Below are 21,730 nucleotides of genomic sequence, written 5' to 3'. Positions count from 1 at the left end.
CGCTTAACCATATGAGCCACCCAGGCGCCCCAGAAATATAGTATTTTAAACAGAAGACTACAGTGCACTGACATGTGGAATTTAAAATAGTGAGACATTTAAAACTTTAAGAAAAACTGTATACACAAAATTTGCCACAGCAGCACTTGCCTACAATTTATTCCTTTGCAAAAATTAATCTGTCTCAAAACAAATTCTGAATTACTCATGGTCTCTAGGAATGCTTGCTTCACCTAAAATGCAGCCTTTAATAGTTAGTGAATAGACAATATAGGTAGGAACTAAAAAGAGCAAGCATTATAAAGTCAAAATCTCTTGAAGAAATTCCAAAAATAATGTGCACCCATGGCAGTATGGGGCGCTTCAAAGAAAACTGACCTTCTCTAACACTAGCCAAGCCTGTAGAAATTACCACTAAAAAAGTTTTAAAAATAAAATTACTTCTTACACAACTGCTAGTCAAGAAACAAAACTCTTTTCCTCAAGAGACTGTAAAATTAGACACATAGACGTGTAAAGAAAATTTCATAAATGACAACAGATCTTAAGAAGTAGTAAAGGGAAGTCAGAAAACATTTTGAAAAGAGCCTTATCTTTAAGAACAACACATTAGAAAAGCGGAGCTGCTAATACTTCCCCATATGATGTCTGCTGTGTGTTAATGTTAAAGACAGAGTAGTGGAATAAGAATCCTTAGTATTAGAGTGGTCTTTCTTTATAGTGGAGACAATGCATGTTTTTTACATAACTCTGATGAAAGCTACACTGTACATGACATTAATATAGCTCAGTATTTTGTCTAAAAGTAGTTCAATAATTTACTAATTCCTAAGATTTACTAATTTTTTAAAAACCCAATTATTTCTGATATTTCCACCCTGCACCCCCCTAGCCAACTTCGAACTGTACAATTAACTCTATTTCATATAAAACTAAGTCCAAACTTAGGAGTTATGGACTAGGTCCCCAAATTGGGGGGGAGGTAATAATCACTGACTTCTACAAAAATTTCAGAATATACTACCACTTATTTCAACACCAACTCAGATTTATATACCTCATTTTCAATGTAGCTGTTGAGAAGATCTTGGCCCAATTGTCTACACAGGCTACTCTGAATAGGCAGATCAATACTCTTGACTTTTCCTTTTTTAATAGTCTGGTTTAATCGATCTTGTTTGTCTGAGGGAGCTGACTGCAAAGAGAAATGCAAGAGAAGTATAAATTTCTTAAACCAGCTTAAAAATAGATTTAAAAGTGATTTCAGATGAAACAAAAAAGTTATATAAAAACTTTTACCATCTACTATACTTAATACTACTTTAATATGGAAAATATTTTATATTCTGTGTACATTAAATCTTTCTACATAAAAAATACCAGGATGGAAATGCAAATTAAAGCCACAATGAGATGCCACTTCACACCCACTAGGGACATCTATAATGAAAAAAAGGAAAATAACAAGAATTGGTAAGGATGTGGAGAAATTGGAACCCTCATACATTGCTAACAAGATTATAAAATATTGAAACCATTCTGGAAAAACAGTTGGGCAGTTCCTGGGTGATGAAAACGCTGTAAAAATGATTGTAGTAATAGTTGCAAAACTCTGTGAGTGTATTAAAAACAACTGAATTGTACAGTTAAATGGGTGGACTATACGGTATGTAAACTATACGGTATGTAATCTCAAACTGTTGAACAATTAAAGCAAAAAATATCAAGTAAAATTAAAAAATCTAGAAAAATAGGTTTCAGGTTTTTTTTTAAATTTATTTATTTGACAGAGACAGACACAGCAAGAGAGGGAACACAAGCAGGGGGAGTGGGAGAGGGAGAAGCAGGCCTCCTGCAGAGCAGGGAGCCTGACGCGGGGCTCGATCCCAGGACCCTGGGATCATGACCTGAACTGAAGGCAGACGCTTAACGAATGAGCCATCCAGGCGCCCCAAAAGGTTTCAGTTTTTAAACTACTGGAGAGCCTAGGATTTCAAACAGAATCTTTATAACCTCTGAAAAAAAACCTATACAACTAACCGATATAGATTAAATTCTGTTCAGGTTAGAAAAACCTGTTGAAGATGGTATTTAAAACTCAGCCACATTCATCTGGGTGACTGGGTTGGGGTCTCTCCCTTTTATTGGCAATGACTGTCTCAGTAAAATAATGACTTTCAATAAAAGAGTTATCCTTTAAAGTTTTACCCACAAAAATATTTACTTTTGCACAAAGGAAAATATTTTATGATATGCAGAGATGTGACGTTACTGCCAATTTAAGTTTTCTACATTTAGCTTATTGCATTTCCTATTTTTCTGGGATTTTATGGTTTTTAATGAGACAAAAGATTACTGAAAAATGCATCTTCTTTTTCCTACCAAAGAAGTAATTTTACTTATATTGTTAGGGGTTCATTCTTTTAAAAATCCTCTATTATAACTAATCTAACTGTATTTATTCTGGTTATATGCTTCCATACTTTCCCAGACTACTAAGATTTAAAATATCAAGTGTATTAAAAGCATGCAATAAAAAGTAAATACATTACTCAAAATATCAATCTTAAAGAGACACAACTACAAAAATAGTAAAACACACCTTTGTTTTGGTTCCTGTATGATCGATTTCCTCTTCTGGGGTGTGTTCAGCATGACATTTTTGATGTCCTCCTTCTTCTTGGTCAACTTGCATTTTATCCTGGATAGAAAATATATAATTGGCAACATGAGTGTCTTCCTTATTCTATTTTTTTAATAAACAGCATCTTAGTGTTCAAAACTGCTTTGTAATATGTGAACATTGTAAAGCAGAAGGTTGTTTTTCAAATGAGAGTAACTACAAATAAATAGATTAACATGTAAAAGAAAAAGCTCTATTTGATGCTAAGTGAATAACGGTTTCATTCCGCTATGGTCAAATAACTGCAAAAGAAATAGAAAACTGTTCTCAAGTTAAATTCACAAATCAAAATTCACAAACGTAAGCTTACAAAAAAGAGAACATTAAACTTGACTTGAAAAATGTTTATAAAGAACTTGTGGGAAAATGAGAAAGATAAAAAAATACATGTATTACATAAGTTCCTTATATTTTTTAAATGTAGTAAAATACTCAATACATCAAAACTGTCAAAGTAGATGTCTCCAAATTATTACAATGTAAACTTCAAAGATTTTTTAATGTCTAAAGGACAAACTTTTAACCAAGAAGACTGTAAAAATAGACTCTACTTGGTAAACAATCACAAGTAATAGATTTTCGTGGTCTTAACCTTATTTATACCATCCTCCTAAAAAGAAGAAAGCTTGGAATTCAGGAATCAGTATAATTTAAGTCTTCTTATACACCTGGAGTTAAGCAAATGTAAAATACCCAGAAGGCTATCATGAATAAATGCTTATTTGTGCCAAAGAGAAAAAGAAGAAGATCCTTTACACCAGCGTCTTTGGAGTTAAAAGGTCAGGTATCTCTGGGGCGCCTGGGTGGTTCCGTGGAGTAAGAGGCTGATTCTTGGTTTTGGCTCAGGGTCCTGGTGATCAAGCCCCATTTGGGAAGTCTGCTTGTGGATTCTGGCTCTATCTCTCCCTCTGCCCCTCCCACTGCACTCTAATAAATAAATAAATCTTTAAAAAAAATTTTTAAAAAGCCAATTATTTCTGGTATTTCCACCCCGCACCCCCCTAGCCAACTTCAAACTGTACAATTTCCCCCACCGATTGAAAAAAGGTGAAAAAAGTGATATAGTGGTGAGTTGGTGTAATGGAGGAAGACACAAATACACTTAACTCTATTTCATATAAAACTAAGAACAGAATGTTGCCAATTAAGTGGCCAAAATGCTTGATCAGTTAGCATTTTTACTTGATACTTACTGAAAGAGCTCTTCAAACATGTATATATTTATATCTCTAAAAGATAAATCATGTAAACTGGTTAAGGTAGTTCTAAAACTTTACATTCAGAATCCAACTCTTCTGAATCAGTTAATTCAGCTAAGTAGTTTTCTACACAATATTGTCCTCTGTGCCATCAAAAGCATCAGTAACCCAGCATTTGTTTAAAAACTGTTCCAGTATATAGGTCTCAATATTTTCTTATAAGCCACTGATAAAGTTATGATGGTGTTTTCTTTACCATACCAAAAGGAGTCAGTAGATTGTTTTCAGACAACAACCAGGACTCGAATTCCTTCTATGAATAGTCTTTAAAACAATTTGTTGATGGAAATGTCTAGAGGATGCAATTGCCTAGTCATGCCACTGGGAATAGCAACCAAATTCACACACGTACAGGTGATGAGAACTGTATCAGGATTATTGCCATTGGCAAAAATAAGTATGATCATTTGCAAGACCTACCCCAATTTCAGATATATTAAAAAAGTGGAAAACTGTATAGATTACAATTGATTTGAGAGTAATATGTTAACCTTTTGAAATGATTTGAGAAAGTTCATACAAATATCATCCATAGTGGGGAAATTAAAAGAAGTGCTTCTAGACTCTGGCTTCTCTAACAGATTTTATTTTTTTAAAAGATTTTATTTGACAGAGACACAGCGAGAGAGGGAACACAAGCCGGGGGAGTGGGAGTGGGAGAGGGAGAAGCAGGCTTCCCGCTGAGCAGGGAGCCCGATGTGGGGACTCAATCCCAAGACCCTGGGATCATGACCTGAGCCGAAGGCAGACGCTTTAATGACTGAGCCACCCAGGCGCCCTCTAATAGATTTTAAATTGCATGAGGGTTGAGATCATTTTTCTGTTCCCTGCTATATCCAAACACACATGAATTTATCACTATCTTATTTTCTCCTCTAAAATTGAAACAATTATTCCAAAGTCTACTCTGATTTGGTTCACATTTTTTGGGAGGAAGGAAGAAACGACTTTATAATGGTATGTAAGCCTTAGCTTTTAAACTTCTGGATACAGAATTAAAGAAAAAAATCTTAGAGAAAACCATTAAGAAATACAGCATACAGGATGTTTTCTACACAGTATACTCAACCATCATCCTTTGTTAGCAATGATTTGGAAATAAACTACAATTTATTCAACACCTATTATATCCAGCTATGGTAGGGATTTAAAAGGAGGTAATATATGTGGAATGTGCTTGCCAAAAATGACAAGGATATGATCCATAATGTTAACCTTTCTTTTTCTCTTGATTATATATGTTGTAGAAAGAATATTTAGGAACATCTTACTTATCTAGAAGAAATCCCTTATATGGGAACATCAACTACTTGCCAAAACACTCTTACAGTAGGCAAGTAAGTCTCTTGAATGGCCAAAGCAGATGTCACAACTTTTATTTATGTCATACCCTTTATTCACAGGTGAATCCTTTAAGTCCACATCCAGATCATTCTTTCAAGCCCACAGACAAAATAAAAGCAGCAAATAAGAAATGCTAGAGGTGGGAGAAAAATGGGTGCCATATCCTAGGATTCACTATACAGAGAAAACTAAAGGTCTCAGCAGAGACTTTTAAGAAAAAGAGGTGAAGAAAACTGAAATGGTTATGAAAAATTCATCCTAAAGGCATACAGAGTGCTCTCAATTTTAGTAAAAATAAATCTTAATGGATTAAATTTACATGTCTGACTTAAATTACTGTGAACTCCAACTAAGAAAACTAACTTTTCAAAAAAAAAAAAAAAAAGAGGAAAACTTTTCACCTATTATTCTTACTCTTTACTAACAGATTAGGACATTTCTTTTCTCCTCAATTCAAGGAGAATTGAGGAGATAGCAAAATAATACACGGGAAGAAGAATGAAAGAAAATGCCATGATCATTAAATTGGTAAAGAGTAGTAGAATTCTGATCAATGTGGAACATTTTAGAGTAATTATTAATAAAAAGACAAAAAGATAAACCTCCCCAAAGGGAGAAATAGTCCTGAAATTTAACAGAACAAAATCCATTTTGTTTTTAAAGCTTTAGTCTTCTATTTGAGAGAGAGAGAGAGAGCACATGAGCAGGAGGGGCAGAGAGAGAGAGAATCTCAAGCAGACTCCCCGACACAGGGCTTGATCTCACAACCCTGAGATCACAACCTGAGCTGAAATCAAGAGTTGGATGCCCAGAGGCGCCTGGGAGGCTCAGATGGTTAAGCGTCTGCCTTCGGCTCAGGTCATGATCCCAGGATCCTGGGATCGAGTCCCGCATCGGGCTCTCCGCTCCTTGGGAGCCTGCTTCTCCCTCTGCCTCTCTCTGTCTCTGTCTCTCATGAATAAATAAATAAAATCTTTAAAAAAAAAAAAAAAAGAGTTGGATGCCCGACAAACCGTGTCACCCAGGCACCCCCAAAATCCATTCTTAATATACACAAATACACAAAAAAATCTAGGCCAGATCTCCAATTATGATTGGAACAAAAAAAATCTAATATGCCATTAAAAATAACTTATAAAAGGTATACATATAAAAAGATGAAACCTTTGTGGAATGGAATATATCATGTTCTCCTACAATTCCTGCATCTATAGTATACCAAGGGTAAATATAGTGTTAGAGTCATGTAACTCTTTCCTAAGGAAATAAACTGTCTAGAATCTGTATTAACGTTACTGAATGTACAGCACACTCTTATGTTCAAATGCCATAGATATCCCCTAAGCCCAGAAAAATTCTTTATTAAGCATGTACTTTATCTAAAAAAGGGTACATGTATAGTTCAAAATGTATCAGTCTGAATGGTTTTATCTGTAAACTAAAAAGTTAGCCAAAATACATGTTTTTAATGGAAATAAAGAAGAATTTAGGAAAGATGACTCCAAACACACACGTTTCATATAAGGCTATTAAAGATGCAAAACCTCTGAAGAGTTTAAAATGTGAAAGATGTACAGCACTTAAAATTATACTTAAAAAAAAAATCATTCTTTGCTTTCATAAAAAAGTTTATATTGATTCCTACAATAAAATCTCAGAGATTAATATTTTCAACTATTAAGGTATCAGTTATGATTAAGAAATTAAACATTTATTAAAGGAACCTTGCAATAGGTTTTCTACATACCACATCATCTTTGCTTTCATTCTTAAGTGAAGTTTCTGTCTCCATAGGAGCATCACTGTGATCCCCTTCCACATTTTGCTTCTCAATTACCGATGCACTGGCCACACTGAAGATTCCATGGATGTTCACACGAACTTTAACCTTCACTTTGGAACTATCACCATCAGACTGAGGAAAAACATTCTGAATAGTGAAGCTCCCTTAAGGAAAAAAGAGCTTCCATCAGTACATGGGCCTCCAATTAACCTATTCATTCAATAATTTTGACTGTTATCTTTCAGATGATGGCAAATAATCATAAATTATATCCAGAATAATTACTGTGGAAAATGCACTAACCCTAGATCATCTTTTTTTATATCTTAATAAACCTAATATTAAGATTTAGAAGGGTTAAGCAGCCTGCCCAAAATCAATGCTAGGACAAAGGTAAACTGGAATTTCAACAAAGGACAATCTGACCCAAGGCAATATAGCTTTTAAGTATTTTATAATACTGCTATTCTAAAACCAAAATAACAAAATTCAATTTCTGAGTTTGGAAACAAAATGGACATTATCCTTTTGCTGTAAGTTTTGCAAACCATAACCATCTTGGTAATTCACGAATAAAGCAATTTTAAAAAATTTCACCCTATAGCAAAACTGCTAAGTTATTCAGTTACTAGTACCTACAGAGATATTAACTTCTCACTTTAAGAAACTATTTTAATTATTTTTTTAAAAGATCTATTTTAGATCTTTAGATCTAAATAAAGATATCTTTAGATAAAGATATATTTTTTTAAAGAAAAGTATTTTTAGGTAATCTCTACACCTAACGGGGGTTTGAACTCAACCCCAAGATTAAGATTCACACACTCTTCCGACTGAGCCAGCCAGGTGCCCCTCTGCTGTTTTATTTTTAAAAACCCATAATACATAATGATATCCACAGTAGAGAGAGGATACTAGGCAGAAAAACCGGTAAGTAAAAAATTTGGTTGACCTTTGTTATAGGTTGAATTGAGACCTCACCCTCAAATTAATATGAAGTCCTACTCTCAAGTACCTCAGAAGGTGACCTTTTTTGAAGACAGGGTCTTAGCAGAGGTAATCAGGTTAAGATGAGGTTATCAGGGTGCGCTCTAATCCAATGACTGGTGTCCTTATTTGGAGACAGATACACATACAGGGAGAATGTCATGTGAACATGAAGATGGCCATCTACCAACCAAGGACAGAAGCCTGGAAGAGATCCTTTCCTCAAAGCCCTCAGAAGGAATCCTGTCAACACTGTGATTCGTACTTCTAGCTTCTAGAACTGGAGACAACAAATTGTTTAAGCCACTCAGTTGGTGGTACTTTGTTACAGAAGCCCTGGCAAACTAATTCCACCTTCCATTACTTATTTTTACTGCTTTGAATAACATATTTGAGATATTAACATTTCCCCTTTTTAGTCTATCAATAAAAGCAATACAAATAGAAATTTAAAGAATTATATTCTTTCTCTTAAGTGTTATAAAAATCGTACTTTGTTTTATATCTCTAAAATAGATTACTCAGCTAAAACAGTTATTACAGTCCCCAATTCTCACTTTTGTATTAATACAATGATATGCATTCTAGTTGTTGCCAGGGAACCTAAGTTTCAAGTCAGGATATACGGTCAGTCTGGCAGCACAATTTCAACTTACTGATTAAGGAGTTTTTCCATGAAAAATGACCCTCACCCAAACCTTTCAGGCAAATTACAGAGCATTTTAAATAGAGAAGTCAAAATGAATTAAAAATAATCAAACCTGTTACCCAGGATAAACTGTGAGCACTAAAAATGCATGTTTAGAAAAATATATGAGTATCTTTCAGTGCTAGCTTAGCTCGAATATCAATTTATTTATTTCCTTGATTCAAATATTAATATATTTACAAAAGGCAAAAGTTTGTGAAATTTTTTTCTTGAGTTCTCTTACCAATTCTTGGATCAGGATAAGGCACTTCATGTAAATTAGTATAAAATGCTTCTAGTTCAAATGGTTCCTTCTTGTGGAAAGTAATGACTTTTGAAAATGGGGCAGGATGGTTCTTACAGAATACTTCACATTCCCTAAAATGGAGTGGGAAAACAGTTCAAAAGAAATAGAAAGTTTTCTATGAATCTAATTACAGAATCCATGTCATTCCTAATTCAAAAGCGGCAACTGTAAAGACCTCTATCCACAAATGTAAAGAAAAAGAATTACTGGTTTTGCTATGAACATGCAATTTGATAGGTTTATGGCTCAAAGGTTTTAAAATGTCTGTCATAGTAACAGACAATTCTATCCTACTAAAAAAAAAAAAAAGAAAAATTAACTGCGATTAGGTATATTTTGAGGCCAATATACAGGAATCAGTTTTTTGCTCACATATGTGGACCAAATCCTACCCATTAGTTTCCAAAATAAATACTTGTCATATGTAACCCTTTTAATTCTAGTTCCCTTAAAAAAAACTTTTATTTGAAACTAATTTCAAATTTACAGAAAGAAGCAAAAATAAAAACAGCTCAAGGAACAAGGAACACCTGTGTATCTTTTACCTAGATTTACTACTGTCAGCATTTTATTCTATTTGTTTCATCACTTAAGTGCACACTCTGTGTACATGTGTATTTTTTTCCAAACCAGTGGAGGTTGATACATACATTATAGCTCTTTCCGCCTAAGTACTTCAATGTGTACTTCCTAACAGTGATATTCTCTACTATAACCACAGTACAGCTGTCAACTATAAATTTACACTGATACTTTAACATATAATCCATATTCCAATTTTTTCATCTGATGTAATAATGTCCTAGTATTTCCTCCTCTCCAGTACAGGAAGTTTTAAAACCTACGTAACAATTCCCACTCTTAAACAGTTTAACAGAAATGGCTTATAACTATTGTTTATAGTGGCCCAGAAACTCACTCTATAATACTATACCATCACCCTATTCATTATGCAAGGTTTGCAAATCTCATATCCATGGATCTTTCCCTCTATCCTAGTTTTCAAGAACCTACATTATCTTTTACTTTCTTACTGTAATCACTAGGATAGGTTTACTTTTCAATGTAACTCCCCATGTTTCTTATAATTTTTTTCTGGATCACTGTATCTTTAACTGAAATTAACTTTAGTTATCTTTTTAAATTTATTTAGGGGCACCTGGGTGGCTCAGTCGGTTAAGCATCTGCCTTCGGCTCAGGTCATGATCCCAGAGTCCTGGGATCAAGTCCTGTGTTGGACTCCTTGCTCAGTGGGGAGTCTGCTTCTCCCTCTGTCCCTCACCCTGCTCATGCTCACTCTCTCTCTCTTTCTCTCTCAAATAAATAAAATCTTTAAAAAAAATAAAGTTTAAATTAATTTCTTATGCCCAACATGGCGCTCAAACTCACAACCCCAAGATCAAGAGTTGCATGCTCTTCCAACTGAGCCAGCCAGTTAACCCCTGAAGTTAACTTTAAAGAACACCATTTCTTGCCTCAAAATTGACATTAGGACAAGCCATTTAAATGCTCTGCAAAACATTCAGATCAGACTGATAATCCATATTTTCAGAATTCGTGCAAAAATTTTAGTTTCTTTAGGGTGTTGATGTATAGAGCACAGAACAAAATTTCAAAAGCAACGTCAAAACCTAAATACAGGTTCACCTTACTGTACAAATTATAACCTCTGAAAAGTAGTCAAATATATTATTTGAAACACAAGTTTTTATTTTGTAGGGAAGCGAAGCTATTTAAATCTTAAGTAGCTCATGGAAAAGGAAATGTAAATGTCAATAAAAGCATGAAAAGATTGTGGCTCATAATAGAAATGCAAATCTAATAACAAAGTACTTATTTTCACTTTCAGAATGTTATCTTTAAAAGCATAGAAGAAAATGAGCTACAACAGATAATTCAGCAATGTTAAAAGGAATATAAATTAGTATAATCCTTTTGGTGAATAATGTGGCAATACTGATTATAATAATGCTCATATCCTTTGGGTCAATTTCAGTCCTATATAGTTATCTTACAGATAGAGTAAACACAACTAAACAAGATGTGTACAAGGATGTTCCTAATAGCACTGCTTGAATGAGAAAAAATAGGATTTTAGGGTGTACTGGTTAAATTAATTATGGCACACACAATTGCTGAGAAAATAGTCACTGTCTGTTGACATGGAAAGGTAATATATAACATTTTAAAAAGCAAGTTGCACTGGGAGACATTCAGGTAATTTAAAAAGTGCAGCTTTTATTTCTGGATATTCAAAAAATGGATAGATATAAGCATAGCTGTTAACAATGGTGAACTTTGTAAAATGGGCTAAGTAGGAGTTGGGGTATGGCAGATGCAGGTTTTTTAAGTTTTTATATTGCCATATTGCGATTTTATTTGAAAATATGATTTTATAAATACTAATTAAAAATATGCCATGATGGTTTACAGATTATATAATATAGTTCCTTTTCTCTAACATCTTATTTAAAAGTATTTGAGAGTTTTAGAAGCGTAAATTCCTCTAGTTTGGAAAGTAGGTTCAGTTGGTTATTTACAACAAGCTCTAACCAAGGCTTTAAAAGTAACTTACCCAGTTCCATCTTCAAAAGAGGTCTTCCATCTTAATGTGATTGAATAGGGAACAAGGTCTGTTATAGAAAATTCACGCACTTTAAATGCTGGTGAGAGAATCGCACACTGAAAATAAGATGTATACCATATTTAAATCAACAAACACAAAACATACTGTAGGTTACCCTGATTGAACTGCTTAATAAAGTCCTTGCAATAAAATCGTTACATCCTAAAAATTGCTGTTTTTGGTAACAGCTAAAGTGTCAAGAGTATTTTTATGACCTTACAAAAATATATTTTTAAATCTGAAAAGAATTTTAAATGGGAATAATTACAAGAATTCATAAAGTAAATGTTCTTTCACTACAGTACAGACATATTGTCCCATGACAGTTTAAAAACAAATTGGAAAAACACAAGACTTATCTTTCAGGAATAATTTTAATTTATTTTAGCCTATTGACAAGTGGGAACAGATAATATTAAAAGGTCCCTTTTAGGCCTATCACCATATTTCTGGCAAAATATACAATGTAAAAAAAAAAAGGATTAATAATCATACCTGTAATGCACATCCTCTTGCAACAGCTTCATCAGCATTTAATGTGGTACTTATGTCTTTAAGAAAAAATTTAGTGATTTGTTCTTTCACTGCAGGAATTCGAGTTGCTCCCCCTACAATTTCTATACTACTTATGTCTTCACGTTGCAAGTCTGTAAAACAAAATATTTTTAATTGAGAAAAATAAGATAGTCTTTATAAAAATGTGAAAAGACCCTGGAAAGTACTTTTTAAAAAAAAATGGATTTTGTTTTTGCTCAAAACAAGACTAAATAGAAAGAAGATAAAAACAAATTTTGGAGAAAGGCAAAACTTAATAAATATTAACTATGTGTCAGGCACCGCACTTGGTTCAGATGATAGAGTGACAATAAGAACAGACAAGTACCTCATGGGCTCTTCAGAGTCCTTCAATTTTCTAACTTTCACCTCACAAAAACCCATAGAAAGTACTGATTACCAAAAACCTTAACAAAAAGCAATCATGTCCCATTTCTACTGTCTTTTTATCTTAGACTTTATGGTATACTTACATATAAACACCTCCAAATATAACTAGTGTCAGTTTTATGATGTAAACAATAACATGAGCCAGGAGTTGTTCTCATAAACCCAGATTAATACTGCCCTTACTCTTATGAATGAAATTATAATCTCCCTCTCTAAAATGAGAAATACAAATCTTCAAAAAACAAATGGAAGTTTTTATTGCTTTTACCATTTCCTACCCCACTCAAGTGAGTTAACGCCATGATACAATTCTGATGGTTAGTCTAGTAATTTACACTTACTAGCTTGTTCCATTACTGCTTTTAATGGTGGCTCAACCCTGGTGAAGAGGGAAGCACATAATTGTTCAAATTGGGCCCTGTGGGAAAATGAAATAAAATTCATCATTTTGGGATATAAAACTCAAGTATATCTTCTAAACAGAATGAAAAAAAGTCAGACACGATCTAAACATCAAATAAGCCAACACTACTTAACCTGAAAACGTACACCGTACCTGTTCATTTTACTAGAAACATCAAGGTCATTCATGAAACACTCAATATTCAGTGGAAGATCTGATGCATTTGCACTCATTAGCTTCTTCAGTTTTTCACATTCCTGATATAAACGCAACAAGGCCCGAGAATTTTCTTTCACATTTATCTTGTATTTGGTCTTGAACTCCTCACAGAAGTAGTCTACTAAAGCCTCATCAAAGTTCCTGCCACCCAAATATGGATCAAAGGTGGTAGCCAAGACCTGTTTAACCAAAAAATCAGAACTGAATTTTCAGAAATATAAATGCTTTCAAAAAGACAAAAACCAAAAAAAAAACCTATATATATATATAAAACCTTTTAAATTTAAAGTCAAAGCCAAAGAACTTATCAAAAATCACAGGGGTGTCAAAACTTGCTATCACTGATATTAATTACCACTTATATTTAGCCAACATACTTACCCATTCTGAATATCTGTTTTGGGTTGCAGATCCATATATAATTAAAATTAATTCTATTTCTGAAATAACTGAGTTACAACAATTAAAACTTCACTATCTCATATCCATTAGTTCTACAACAGCACTGAACAGGTAGGCCAAAAACCAAGTTCGAGAAAGTCCTAACTATGTAACCAAAAAAAACAACCAAGAAAAGCCAAATCAAAGATTAAATTTAAAATACTGCAATTGGTCAATTTACAGATCAGAAATTAGGCCTTCTACTATTAAAAAAAAAAAGCAGGCTATTTTTATAAAAATACAGAACAAAAGAATACAGAAAAAACCAAAAACAAACAAACAAACAAAAAAAAACAGTAGGAAGTGAAGAGGAGAGACAAGAATATAATAAACTTGTTGAGCAATGAACCCCAGCCGGTGGATGGATGGAAGAGGAGTAGACAAGTCATAGAACTTCAACACTAAACCTCTTGAAAATGCAGGAACAAGATATCTAGTCTCTCTCCAAGGAGGGCACAAATGACTACTGACACTAGTCACTTAAAAAATAGAACCCCACCGCTGGTGTGGCTCATCAGGTTTTTTTCACAAGGATATGTGATGGAACAATAGAGCAAGCCCTACAGAAAGTTGTAAACGTAATGTGATGGGATGTCATCCCAAGACTAGCATGGAGAATTCATGGATTGACTTCTTGCTAGGACCAGTACTACTCAAAATTAAATGCAAAATTGTGTTGGTATGTGACTAGTGCAAACGTGCATCCTTCTGGACAGAAGGGCCACAGATATGGTTACTCTAAAGTATCTACTAAAAAGGAAGGAAGGAAAATGTTAAGTTAAAATTCAAGACTAAATAGCAAAGATTAAAACAATTTACAAAAAACTACCCTATATTCACTATGAGTCATTTCCTTTGAGTTTTCTGATTACAAGGATGTTACTATAAACTGTGAGACAAAAGGCTCTAAAAGGCCCACTGGATAACCGAAAGTATTTCATCTTCTAAATAACTTCTACACATGTGACTAATGGAGAGAGAGAAAGAGAGAACACATAAGTATGGATAAGATGACCAATATAAAAATGAGTATAAAATCCAATACAAACTATAAGATGAGCACAAGAACTAAATGATGCCACATTATAGAAAATTCTGATTAGAACTCCTGGATAAGGAAAGTTTATAAAACAAAGGGAATCATTTTAGAAAATGTTTTCTAAGTATATTTATGGATAGTAATGTACTTAATGTTCCCTGATAGGTGACTTAACATCTTGACAATAATAAAAAGCTAATACATATTACAGTATAAGGCATTCCAAGCATTTTATATACATTAACTCATGTGTCCTCAAAAATGCTGAGTTAATTACTGATATTATCTTCAAGTGGGGAGCCTGAGATTTAAGAAGGTTATGTAACTTGCTCAAGGTCACAGTTTTTAAGTGGCAGAGCACTTAGGTTCTCTATATCGTCTTACATGCTCTTAACCATAAAACTTACATATAGCAAATGATTTATTTACTTACTTTAAGTTTTCCTTTGTTAAAAGCACAAACTGAGACCTGGTAAGCAGAATGTCCCATATCAATAAATATTACATTTCTTGGTTTCTCATCTAATGGGGGAAGATCCTGTTTATAAATTCCATATGCTAGTGCAACTGTGTAAGAACAAAGAAATTATGTTACTATCAAGATAGCAATCACTTGGAAAACAAAAGATAAGTCATTTTGATACTGCACTTTTAATAGAGAGTAATATAAATTGTTAGTTTCAAAGTAAATTAACTTTTTATAATTTGGTTGTTTTTAATTTTATTTTTTCTCTACCCATCTATAACATAAATGATTCTTACAGCAAATGTAAGACATGTTTAACTTCTAGCAAAATACTGTACTACAAAAACCAAAGGTTACAAGAGCTAATACATAATGAGTTTAAAAAAAGATAAATGCTTTACATTAATTGGGAAAAAAACAAAAACTAGAACAGTATTTTTCTGACAGTGATTTTCAAGCTTACCTGACTACTGCTTACCTGCAGTAGTTTCATTCATCAACCTCAAACAATTTAAACCTGCAACCTGGGCTGCAGCCATCACAGATCTTCTCTCAGCATCAGTGAAAAAGCTAGGAATCTGGTATTTTAAAACAGTAATTAAATATATTGGTTTGATGTACTAGATTTTAAACATTTCATCAATTAAAAATGTAAAATAACTGCTCTAAAACTTATGTAGGGCTTAAGGCAAAGAATTGTGTTCTAATAAAATAAACAAGAAAAAAATACTAGTATTTTATTTTTTGGCAACTTCTATACCATAAAGTGTTGACCTAAGTATGAACACAAATTTAAAGCAATTAATAAGATGGAATAATACTTCAGGATTTCCAAAATATGTTCATCTAAATCCTTCTTCTGTTGGGTCTGCTCTATGGAAAAAATGTTTGTTCATCTTTAATAATGAAAAATTGAGAGAGAGAGAATGAGAGAGAGAGAGCACGAGAGGGAAGAGGGTCAGAGAGAGAAGCAGACCCCCTGCTAAGCAGGGAGCCCGATGTGGAGCTCGATCCCGGGACTCCAGGATGATGACCTGAGCCGAAGGCAGTCGCTTAACCAACTGAGCCACCCAGATGCCCTTTAATAATGAAAAATTGAAAGCCCAAGACTGTTAAAATGAGATTAAATACATCTTGGTGTATCTGTATAATGGAATCCTATGTAGCTGTTAGAATCAGGCAGATCTGAATGGTCATGGAACAGTACCTATATTGCATTAGAAAAAAGGACATGTGTAGCATGATTTTGTGCAGGTATATGTTACCCAGGAGAATATAATACCCAAAGGTTTACAGTGGCTATTATCTCAAAGCAAGGCAGGAACTATATTGCAGGGGACTTATGAGGAGCATGTGCTTCTTTTAAAATCACCAAAAAAACATTAAATGTTTAATTAATGTTAATTAAAGCCTTTATCAAAAGATAAACTGAGACTTAAACTTATAGTTAAGATTTACATACACTTAGTTCTGTCAAACTAAGAAGCACTTTGATTTGTGTCTACAGATTTCTGAGAAGCTAATTAAGTAGGAGCGCCTGGGTGGCTCAGTAGGTTAAACATCTGACTTAGGCTCAGGTCAGGATCTTGGGGTCCTGGGATACAGCCCTGCTGAGGGTTCTCTGCTCAGCAGGGAGTCAGCTTCTTCCCCTCTCACCCTACTCATGCCCCTCCCCCTGCATGTGTGCCTTGTGTGCTGCATACGTGTGTGTTCTCTCAAATAAAAAAAAGCTAAGTATATTCATGTACAAAATGACTTGGGGCTCTTCCAATTTAAGTTATCTCCAATTTTATTGCTTTTCGAAGGTAGAATTTTTTTTTTAAAGATTTTATTTGAGAGAGAGAATGAGATAGATAGAGAGAGAGAGAGAGAGAGAGAGAGAGAGAGAGAGAGAGAGAGAGAGAGAGAGCATAAGAGGGGGGAGGGTCAGAGGGAGAAGCAGACTCCCTGCTCAGCAGGGAGCCTGATGCGGGACTCGATCCCGGGACTCCAAGATCATGACCTGAGCCGAAGGCAGTTGCTCAACCAACTGAGCCACCCAGGCGCCCTGAAGCTAGAAATTTCATTTAACAGTTTTTTTTTTTTTTTTTAAGATTTTATCCATTTGACAGAGAGAGACACAGCGAGGGAGGGAACACAAATGGTGGGAGTAGGAGAGGGAGAAGCAGTCTCCCCGCAGAGCAGGGAGCCTGATGCGGGGCTTGATCCCAGGACCCCGGGATCGTGACCTGAGCCGAAGGCAGATGCTTAACAACTGAGCCACCCAGGCGCCCCTATTATTTGCTATTATTAAATGGTCAGAATACAAAATATTAAAGCTCTATTACTTCTCTCATTTAAAAAATTCTAAATACCTATAAAAATCTAATTACTAAATTCCACTGGAGTTCATAATATGATTCTATTTTTCTGAGGACATGAGACTCTCGAACTTAGGTAGGGAAGTTCAATAGTATTAGAAATATACTCACATTTAAGTGGACAACATGTAACTTCAAAAAGTTATCAGTATATAATGGGATCTCAAGAGATAGAGGAAATGATGGAATGTTCTAAGAATCCTTAAAGAAAGACTTTTTCTTTCTGAAAAATACTGCACGATCTCACTTATATGTGGAATCTACAAAAGTTGCATTCATAGAAGCAGAGAGTAGAGTAGTGGTTACAGGGGCAAGGAGGTGGGGGAAATGGGGAGATACGGGCCAAAGATTACAAAGTTTCAGTTATGTAAGATGAATAAATTCTAGAAATCTAATTATAGCATATGGTATCTAAAGTTAGTAATACTGTATTCGATACTGGAAATTTGCTAAGAAAGTAGATCTCAGGTGTTCTTGCCACCAAAAAAAAAAAAAAAAGGTACACGAGGAGATGCACATATTAATTAGCTCAACTGCAGTAATCATTATCATTTCACTATGTATATGTATATCAAAGTGTCATGATGCACACCTTATATGTAAATAATTTTTACTTTAAAGGAGGCACAATGGGGGAGCAGTGCCTGGGTGGCTCAGTTGGTTAAGTGACTGCCTTCGGCTCAGGTCATGATCCTGTAGTCCTGGGACTGAGTCCCACATCGGGCTCCCGGCTCAGTGGGGAGCCTGCTTCTCCCTCTGACCCTCTCCCCTCTCATGCTGTTTCTTACTCTCTCTCTCAAATAAATAAAATCTTAAAAAAAAAAAAAATAGGCACAATGGGATTCTGGAAGGGTGATAAATGTTTATAATATTGATAATGATTGATGGTTGTGTGTAAGCATGTCAAAATTTCTGAAAGTATAACATGTTAAATATATCCAATTTTTCATTTTAAAATAGATTTTTTTTCTTTCTGATACAGAATATATGAATATACATAATCTCAAATTCCCAAATGGGAATTTTCAACTTTGCCATAAAATGTTAAGGTCCCTATAAGTGGGAAGTTAAGGGCGACCAGGAAAGATTCTTAGGGATAACTGGCAGGTATAGCAGTCACTAATCCTATACATTGGTTTTTTAAGATTCACGGATTATCACAACTGACTTTATGGGAAACTAACTTAATCCTAAACTTTACCAAATAAGGTTTTTTTTTTTTTAAAACAAAAAAATAAAAGTGGATTTAGATTTACTAAATTAGATCGGAAAGAATAAAGGGAAGAAAAATATTTCAATAGAATATTAATATACTGGAAGGTGTGATTTAAAAGTACTGAAGTAAAACTTACTGAAATCACACAGTCGGCCACTGGTTTCTTCAAAGCATTTTCTGAAGTCTCTTTAAGTTTAGCCAATAGCATTCCAGTTACTTGCTCAATTGCAAAAGGTCTCTCTTCTTCTAGGTACCGCACCTACAACCAAAAGTTGAGATATTTATTAAGAGTCATTTATTCATCCAATATGTATTTTGTGAGGATCTACTCTATACATGATAGATAGACAACAGTGAAAAAGACAAGTTTTTGCTCAAGTTATATTCTGAAAAGATTATTCTAGTATTACAACCTCTCATCTCTAAAGTTCAAGTGCCTTACACATAGTAATATATCCAAATAGTTCTCAAAAATGTCTTCCTGCATTAGCTCTCTGCCTTTCACAATAGTAATGTTTTTTAAAGATTTTATTTATTTGACAGAGAGAGAGACAGCAAGAGAGGGAACACAAGCAGGGGAAGTGGGAGAGGGAGAAGCAGGCCTCCAGCGGAGCAAAGAGCCTGATGCGGGGCTCGATCCCAGGACCCTGGGATCATGACCTGAGCCGAAGGCAGACGCTTAACGACTGAGCCACCCAGGCACCCCCACAATTTTTTAAAAAGATTTTTATTTGAGAGAGAGAGAGAGAGAGAGAGAGAGAGAGAGAGAGTGCACCCGTGCACATGAGTGGGGGGCAGGGGGGTGGAGAGGGGCAGAAGCAGGCTCCCCACTGAACAGGAAGGCTGATGGGGGCTCAAACCCAGGACCCTGAGATCATGACCCGAATTGAAGGCAGATGCTTAACTGACTGAGCCACCCAGGTGCCTCTCACAAAAGCAATTTTTATCATTCAGTTTCCAGGCACATAATGAAGGAGAAAAAGATCAAATAATCTTTCTTTTGAAAGTTAGAACTCTTCTGGGTTTAAAATGAAAACTTTAGTCAAACAGTTTTAGGAAAAGGAAATGAGAACATCAGGAAAGAAAATTTCTTATTAAAAAAAAAGAGGTATAGTATGTATTATTCCAAGGTTTCTGGGAATAATCATAAATTAAATATTAGAGATGTATATATGAAATTTCAAAATGTTTTTTAGACCAAATAACCACCTCATCTTACACACAGGTTTAAGAGTAGGTTGCATTTAGGGGTGCCTGGGTGGCTCAGTTGTTAAGCATCTGCCTTCGGCTCAGGTCATGATCCCAGACTCCTGGGATCGAGCCCTGCATCGGGCTCCCTGCTCAGCGGGAAGCCTGCCTCTCCCTTTCCCACTCCACCCGCTTGTGTTCCCTCTCTCGCTGTCTCTGTCAAATAAATAAATAAAATCTTTAAAAAAAAAAAAAAAGAGTAGGTTGCATTTAAGCACACAAAAGGAAACTTTACAATACTTCTTGACAAAGGAATACTGGAAGATGTGTGCTTTAAGTAATCAAACCCTTTTATAATAACCAATAAATTTATGAGCAATACAAAGTTACCTTGGAACCCATATAATAACTACATTTAATTTACTGAAGAAAAAATTCTGTCTTACTTCTGTGTCCTCAGTGAACATAATTTTATTCTCTAACACTAAACCTTGGAAGAGCTTCTCTCAAGTAGCACAACATACGTGCATGTAAGTGTATATATGTATATTTATGTGGCCATGTTCATCTGGATGAAGTACATATCAGTACTTCATTCCAGTTTATGGCTAAATAGTATTCCATTGTATAGGTACCACATTGCATTTATCCACTCATCAGCTAATGAACACTTGGACTGTTCCTACTTTTTGGCTATTATGAACAATGTTACTATGAACAATCATGTACAAGTTTTTGTGTACACAGATCATTCAATTCTCTGGTGTATATAAATAAGAGTGAATCTGCTGGGTCAAAAGGTAACAATGTTTTCAGGTATTCTGTTAGTTTCTGAAAAATCAACAAACATGTTTTTGTTAAATAATCTACAACTTACTGTCTTAGGATGTAGAATTAAAAATCAAGAATCCATCTCTTACTTGGAAGTAGAGTTCATCTCTTACTTGGAAGTAGAGTTTGCTTTAATATAGCAATTAATATACTTATGGGGTCTTCTGCCTTTATTGCTTGAAAATTGTTCACCTCTAAAAGTTCTTCAAATAATTTTTCCTTGGGTGCCTGGGTGGCTCAGTTGGTTAAGCGACTGCCTTTGGCTCAGGTCATGATCCTGGAGTCCCGGGATCAAGTCCCACATCGGTCTCCCTGCTTGGCAGGGAGTCTGCTTCTCCCTCTGACCCTCTTCCCTCTCGAGCTCTCTATCTCTCATTCTCTCTCTCTCAAATAAATAAATAAAATCTTAAAAAAAATAATTTTTCCTTGACAATAAAGGTATTGTTTGGATTTTAAAAATTATCTAATTAGAATTTTTTTACACTCACTAAAGCTTACTACAAAAACTGAATCTTGGTACATATGTACTGCATCCAGAGGAAAAAGGTTAAATTACAAACAGGCAATATTATATTTGGTTTCTTGAATTTAAATAAGTTTGTACTCTGAGAAGCTTACCTTAACTCCTGCACTTCCATTAGGCATCTTCTGCAGTTCATAAGGAAGCCTGATCCTTTCGGTTTGCACAATGGGATCATCAAATGATCGCCCGTGAAGCTTTTTGAAGCCATGAATTGTATTTCTTACATTCGTGACTATCTGTTGGCAGTAAACACTTATTTATCAATATTTAATGAATGCAAAATAAACACTATGCTAATACTTAAGACCACCAAGTCTCTTTATTCTACACATTTAAGTTTAGAATTACACACAATCATTTGTCTGGCTTCCAGCTGACAGTAAAATTATACAATAAGAATGTATACATCTTATCTATTACCC

The 21,730-nt window shown here is 34.6% G+C and overlaps 1 protein-coding gene across 2 annotated transcripts in view; it reads right to left on the bottom strand.

The window, feature by feature from the left end:
* The window catches only part of HSPA4L (heat shock protein family A (Hsp70) member 4 like), a 48,915-nt gene that overhangs the window by 11,563 nt on the left and 15,622 nt on the right, over positions 1-21,730 (bottom strand). For both annotated transcript variants that reach the window (XM_027598608.1, XM_027598609.1), the window contains exons 4-15: positions 21,404-21,544; positions 18,903-19,025; positions 15,669-15,768; positions 15,158-15,291; positions 13,179-13,423; positions 12,964-13,040; positions 12,173-12,324; positions 11,627-11,733; positions 8,989-9,122; positions 7,034-7,233; positions 2,603-2,701; positions 1,058-1,195 (exon numbers count right to left, since the gene is read on the bottom strand). In XM_027598608.1, the coding sequence (XP_027454409.1) occupies positions 1,058-1,195; positions 2,603-2,701; positions 7,034-7,233; positions 8,989-9,122; positions 11,627-11,733; positions 12,173-12,324; positions 12,964-13,040; positions 13,179-13,423; positions 15,158-15,291; positions 15,669-15,768; positions 18,903-19,025; positions 21,404-21,544 (1,650 nt within the window). The remainder of the gene's footprint in view (positions 1-1,057; positions 1,196-2,602; positions 2,702-7,033; positions 7,234-8,988; positions 9,123-11,626; positions 11,734-12,172; positions 12,325-12,963; positions 13,041-13,178; positions 13,424-15,157; positions 15,292-15,668; positions 15,769-18,902; positions 19,026-21,403; positions 21,545-21,730) is intronic.

This window comes from Zalophus californianus, chromosome 2 (assembly GCF_009762305.2).
Source record: "Zalophus californianus isolate mZalCal1 chromosome 2, mZalCal1.pri.v2, whole genome shotgun sequence".
NCBI lineage: Eukaryota > Metazoa > Chordata > Mammalia > Carnivora > Otariidae > Zalophus > Zalophus californianus.
Note: the sequence above shows the minus strand (reverse complement) of the source record. Positions and strands in the feature narration are given on the sequence as shown.